The following is a 6,812-nucleotide window of genomic DNA, read 5'->3' as shown; positions in this document are numbered from 1 at the left end:
GGTGGTGGCGAGTGGGCAGCGCCAGGCCAGCCAAGGCTGGTGTCAGCGGGGGCCCCGCCAGTTGCCCCAGAGATCAGCCCTGATCACTGGCTAGGCCTAGGGATCCTACCTGTGCGTGAATTTCGTGCACCGGGCCTCTAGTTATATAATGTAAATAATATATAGTGAATGTTCTCACTAGGATGAGGCCTTATATATAGATATGTTTGTGTGTGTTTTCTGGACACTTGCCTAGAAGTAAGTCTTGCTTTTGGGCTTATTCCCTCTGTGCTTTGTTTTGTGTCTAGACCTGAGCTTACAATCTCTGCGACCACTCTTACACTTTCTGCAACATTGAAACACACAGCAAAGCCTTTTAGGTGGTGGATTTGGGAACTGGAGATGGGTTGGCTTCTGATGTTACAATGTTCTAAATGTATTCGCTTTGTGCGTATTTTATGACTGTGGTGGTGTCACAGCTTGGTCTTACGGAGAGCTAAGAAGAAATAATGATTGAAAAAGGATGACTCTCATACTTGTATCACAGGATAGAAAAAGTGGGAGGACAGTGTTTGGGGACAAAGATGAAGAGGGTGACTACACTTCCTGCTGTGTGTATTTCCTTTCCGTAGTAAATTCGTTGGAGAGAGGTAGACAGTGGAGGAGAGTTTGAAAGGAGAGCCTGACCATGAGTGTCTTGAATCATAGTAAATTTTGTCTTTTTAAAAATTTAGGTTGGGGGAAGACTGTATTCATTGAGATTGTTTATCAGCAGAAATAGATTGACTACATCAGGAAAAGGAAGATCGGAAGGTTGCTCACTTAGACTTCTAGGATGTAGTCATAAAACAGTCCTTTCTAACCATTGTCTTCTGATTGGCCAGACTCAGTCCTGTGCCTCTGGGGCATTGGTGTGAATGAGGGGAGACGAGAAAGAACAGTCTGGGCAGACAGAAGCAGTAGCCATTGCACCATGCGACGAAGGGTTGCTATTTGACGTACATTTACCTGGTCAAGCTCATACGTCTCTCTGTCCTTATGTACTGGGCGTTCAGTTTATTATAGGCCTGTTGGCTCTTCTGACTGCATTACTCTGTATTTCCTTGGCCATTCAGTCACAGTTTTACCTATAATAGATTACACTTCTTAATTTCAGGTTATGTTTGAAAATTGAGAACCTGATATTCTGTAAAGATGGTAATGTACATGACCACAGAGAACTGCTCTTAGCTAATTCAGGGGACACGTCTATATTTTTCATGCCAGCCCAGCCCAAGTGTAGCTTGGTGTGGACATAGCTATCCACAAGTGATTCATGAAGAAGCAGCACTTACCCCAGGATGAGGCCCATACTCGCAGTATTTGGTCAAGAAAGGTGACTTCATTTGCCTGATAGTAATGTAACCTTTTAAAAAATATATATATACCAGGTATATATTTTTATTGATTTCAGAGAGGAAGGGAAAGGGAGAGAGAGAGAGAAATATCATGATGAGAGAGAATCTTCGACCGGCTGCCTTCTGCATGCCCTCTACTGGGGATCGAGCTCACAACCCAGGCATATGCCCTTGACTGGAATCGAACCTGGGACCCTTCAGTCGGCAGGCTGATGATGCTCTATCCACTGAGCCAAACTGGCTAGGGCAGTAAACCTTTTTAAAATGGGAATCTAATAATCTCACCTGACCTCTCTGTTTATTCTTTTTAAAGAATTATTAGGGATCTGACTTGGAAATTAAGATATGTGGAATATTTGAAAGGGTTATAAGACTTGAAATCAGAAGACCTGATTTGATTCTCAATGGGTGTAACCTCGGGTAAATTGACTTTAAAATATACTTCATGTTTCTTACTAATGAAAAGGCCAGAATGGCACTTGCTCTGCTTATTTACCAGAGTGAGAAGGAAGTGTTTGCCTTGGCTAAGACTGTTCCTGAGCTTTAATTCTCTAATTTATAGAATGAGCTGTCCCTTTTGGATCCAAAGGTTTGGATATTATTGTTTGTTGTTTAAAAAACCGACAAGAATGTTTCCCCTTTGCAGAGCTCATCATATGAACGTTTTCCCTCCTAACCAGGCAGTTGCAGTGGTGCAGAATGGCCGACCTCAGTCTTGCAGACGCATTAACAGAACCACCTCCAGAAATCGAGGGAGAGATTAAACGGGACTTTATCGCCACCCTGGAGGCAGAGGCCTATGATGATGTCGTGGGAGAAACTGTTGGAAAGACAGACTACATTCCTCTCCTGGATGGGGATGAGAAGACTGGGAATTCGGAGTCAAAGAAGAAACCATGCCCAGATACTAGCCAGGTTGAAGGTAAGTAATTAAGCCAAACTGGGTATATAGGTGCGGAACGTAGATTAGGAATTACACTTTGGATTACAATCTTGGAAACCTTGAGGAAACGGAACTGAGTTGTTAAGTATAGGCCAGTAACTTTCCCTTAATCTAAACTTCTTTATTTGAAACCAAGGAGCTAGGTTCATACTCTTTAATAGGCTGTGTGTTCATTATACTGTAGATTACTTTTTAAAACTATATATGTTTTTATTGATTTCAGAGAGGAAGGGAGAGGGAAAGAGAAATAGAAACATCAATGATGAAAGAGAATTATTGATTGGCTGCCTCCTGCGGCCCCCCTACTGGGGATGGAGCCCACAACCCAGGCATGTGTCCTTGACCGGAATCGAACCCGGGGCCCTTCAGTCTGCAGGCCGACACTCTATCCACTGAGCCAAACTGGCCAGCGCTCTGTAGAATGTTTTAATCTAAGATAGTGGTTCTCAAAGTATGGTCCTTTGACCAGCAGGTCAGTATTACTTGGGAGCTTGTTCAGGTTGCAATTCTTAGGCCCACGGGGAACGTGAGACTCTGGGGATGGGGCTCCGCAGTCTGATCTTAACCAACTCCTGCTGGTGACTTGGATGCACGTCCCAGTGGAGAAGCTTGGCCCAAGAGAACGGGTTCGGTCGCGTCCGTCGTCGAGAGGATGACAGTCGGATGCTGCAGAATGTCTTCTTGTTCAGCCTTCCATTGCAGAGCATCACAACCAACTCTAGTTGGCCACCAGAGGGCGAGATTGGCACAAGAAGGTGCCCTTGTGTGGGGACCATGCTGAACCTCTCCCATTCTGCCCAAAGACGCATGGCTCTCTTCCTCGCAGCACACAGGACCTCTCAGCACGTGGCTGCTGCTCTTCTCTGCCAAACTGATTTGCCAGCTGTGGCACCCCGAAGTCTCTCGTGGAAAAAGAGATTTAAAAAACCAAGTAAATTCGAATATTCTTGCATCTCCGAGCATGCGATAAGTTAAAAACAACACTTGTGTTGTCAGTGCTGTATGTGTTTTGTTGAGAGAGTTTTCATTTCATGAAATGGGAGTCCCTCTGGGGAAATCCGTGAAAAAAGGCAATAGAGCATCTTTGCATTCGGACTTGCCAGTAATGCACAGCATCCCAGTGATGAGTCCAGCAATTCTCGTCCGCAGGGAAGCCTGCAAGCCTTTTTCTTCCACTAAAACCTAATGCTTTTATGTTGCAGGATTGTTTTTATTCTTCTCTCCCTGAGCTTAGAGTTTTAGATCATTAGATGTGTATATGGTAGAATCTCAGTCTCTTTTTTATTTTCAATTTTCTTGTAACCTTTGTTTTCCTGTTATTTCATTTTATTCTGATAAGTTGCTTGTATATTAGTCTCACAATTATGGCCTAGTCTAGTAATGTCATTTAAAGCTAGATTTTTATATAAGGCAAAAGTAAATTTCAGGGTTTTCACAAGGTGGCTTTATAATTTAGTGATCGAATCTATAGTTATCTATAGTTGGGCTATAGTTTAACCAATCTATAGTCAATCAATCTGCAGTTATTAACAATGAGAATAATAATAGTTGTTTACATTTACTTAACAATGGGCACAGTACTGCCTCCAGTATCATTGCACTTATTCCTCATGATAACCATGGGAGGGAGGGATTGTCCCATTTTCCAGTTGAGGCTATTAAGGCTTAGCAAGCACGGGGGATTTGCAATTGATCATTTAGTTAATAGTGACAGAATCATAACCTGTGCCCAGATGTTCTGATTTTAAACTTATATTCTTTCTGTGAAACCTTACTATCTTCATGCATACTTTCTGCTTGATTTAATGTCTCATAAAGATTCACTTATTATTAGCCATACAAATATTATGTCCAGGAAAGGTAAGAATCTCATTTTATTTACATAAAGAGCATGAACGCGAGGACTCTGCTGTGAATTCAAATGCATTTTTAGTCTTCCACTTCTCTGTTCAACTCCACATCGTCTCCTCTCTGTTCGAACCTCTAGGACTTCCGTACTTGCTCCCCTGTTCATGTTTTCGATTGACCTTGAGAAAAGAGACTCAGTAGTCTCAACCAGAAGAACACTTCAATACACCCCTGCCCCCCTCCTCTCCTGCCTGCCTTCATCTTGGCCTTTTACGCTGCTCTGCTCTTCTTGTTATAGGCGAACTGCTCGTACGCTAACTCAGGAGCACGACTCGGCAATGATCTCCCCTGTCTTCTGCATCACCAGCGCCTCTCTTTTAACTGAGTCGTTCACCAGCATTAAACAGAACATAATCTTTTCCTTCATTGAAAAAATGCTGTCTCAACCCCATGTTCATCTCATCAACTCACTTATCTTCTCTGGAAAAGCGATCTCCCAATCCCTTTCCTCTCATTCTCTTTCGAACCCTCTCCCATTTGACTTGCACTGATCCCGTGCCACCAGAACTGTTCCTCTTAGGGCACAAGACCGGTTTATTGTCAAGGATGACTCCAAGGGTTTGGGCCTGAGAAACTGAAAGGAAGGAATTTCATTAAAAAAGCAGCATGATATTTTTTTAAAAATTATGTTTTCATTGATTTTTTTAGAGAGAGAAGAAGGGAGAGGGATAGAGAGAGAAATGTCGATGAGATGAGAGAGAATCATCATCGTTCAGCTGCCTCCTGCATGCCCCCTACTGGGGATAGAGTGCCTCCCTGGCATGTGCCCTGACTGGGAAATCGAACCCATGACCTCTTGGTTCCTGGGTCAACGCTCAACTGCTGAGCCGTACCGGCTGGGCAGCATATTTTTGTAAAAATAATTTCTTTAAAATTTTTATTTGAAAATACATCTCTTAACTAATTTCTTTTGGCAAAAGAAAAAGAAATAGTACCAAGAGTTATAGTTCATAATAATGGTCCTCTAGTCTAAAAGAAAAGCAGAGCCCTGGCCAGTGTGGCGCAGTTGGTTGGAGTGTCATCTCATACACCGAAAGGTGGCGGGATCGATTCCCAGTCAGGACACATACCCAGGTTTTGGGTTCAATCCCTGGGCGTGTGCAGGAGGCAACCAATCAGTGTTTCTCACTGAAGGCGATGCTTTTCTGTCCCTCCATCTTTCTCTGTCTTTCTCTAAAAATCAATTAAAAAAAAAAGAAAGAAAGAAAAGCAAAGCAGATATTTCTTAAAAAGAGGTTAATTGGTCAGGCTCTTTCTGCAGCTGAGAAATTCTGAGTTGCACAGGGTAAAGATATCAAAGATAGAAACTACCTACCTGTAAACGACCATCCTAACCCAGCTATCTTCGATGTCTTCCCCACCCTTTTCCTTCACCTAAAAGCTTCTGCTCTGCTTCGGCACAGATTCCACCTGGGCTGGAGAACGTTTGTTTCTTACAAGCACGTTTCTGACTCTGGCAGTGGTGCAGACCTCTTTGTGCTGGCACGGTGCGAATCGCAGCAGTTCCCCCCCCCCCCCCCCCTTTTTGAACCTCTGGTGCTGAAAACAAAGAAATAGCATATGACTCGTGGTCTCTTGGTGTTAATCTTGTTTGAAATCTTGTTAATAGCTTTGTTCCCCTGATTATAAAAACAAATTTAACTGTTTGTGAAGAAAATCGAAAATTAAAGTATTTTAAAAGTATAATCTCTAATACTTTTGTTTCATTTTTAGAAATTTTAGGTTAACTTAGGTGTTCCTTGACTTGCATTCTCCCTCCTTATCTGCTATTCTGCCACCCATATACTGCTGGCAATCACACTTATTCCAGTTCATTCATTCTTTAAGCAAATGCTTATTGAGAACACTATATCGCTACAGAGGGGAAAAAAGGAACCCAAAACTAGAGACCTTAAGGAGTTTACAGTTCATTAGGGAAGATAATCAAGTGCCAAAAGCAAGGGCACACAAAGAATTGTGAGGTAACATCTGCTTGCAACACTAGGGGCAGAACAGCATCTTGTCTTCGGAAGGGAGGGAAGTATAGGACCCGAGGCTCAGTGCAGATGCTTCAGGTCTGTGCATGTGGGAGCCGGAAGCGAGGGAGGAAGTCTCTTCTGACAGGGTCATATTTTCTCTGAAATGGGGGAGGTCATATGCTGATGAGTGGATGGAAGGGGCTGGAGGTTTGAGGAGAATCCGGTGGTTTACAATAGACATTGTAAAGTGTGGAAGAATGAGTTTATAAGAAATGTTTGGCAAGTAATGGTTGGGAATGATGAATTCACAGTGTGTCAGTCTGCTTTTGTTTTGGAAACATAAACCAGCCATTTTTTTCTGGGTAGACTGGGTATGACTATGGGAATCTCTGTACCAACATTGCAGTTTTCCCATAAATTTAAAAATATTCAAAAATAAAATTTTTGTTTAAAATAAAATTCAGATAAGTGACTCCCATGTAATACTATTTATTTCTCAAGAGGAAGTAGATCTTACAAGATTATGTTTTTTTGTATTTACATATATAGTCAGAAAATTATTGGCCTTGGTTCTATACAAATGGGATCATTATTTATTGTATACATTATTTATTTTTCTTTTTAAAA

The 6,812-nt window shown here is 42.2% G+C and overlaps 1 protein-coding gene across 1 annotated transcript in view; it reads left to right on the top strand.

Annotated features, from left to right (window-relative positions):
• The first annotated feature begins 2,056 nt into the window (after positions 1–2,056).
• Positions 2,057–6,812, top strand: part of MAP4 (microtubule-associated protein 4) — a 69,614-nt gene continuing 64,858 nt past the window's right edge. Inside the window, exon 1 of the mRNA XM_014540506.1 lies at positions 2,057–2,298. Within this exon, the coding sequence (XP_014395992.1) occupies positions 2,076–2,298 (223 nt within the window). The 5' untranslated portion in view covers positions 2,057–2,075. The remainder of the gene's footprint in view (positions 2,299–6,812) is intronic.

The sequence above is a fragment of the Myotis brandtii genome, unplaced genomic scaffold, assembly GCF_000412655.1.
Source record: "Myotis brandtii unplaced genomic scaffold, ASM41265v1 scaffold246, whole genome shotgun sequence".
Lineage (NCBI taxonomy): Eukaryota > Metazoa > Chordata > Mammalia > Chiroptera > Vespertilionidae > Myotis > Myotis brandtii.
The sequence above is the reverse complement of the archived record's forward strand: the minus strand, read 5'-3'. Positions and strand labels throughout refer to the sequence as shown.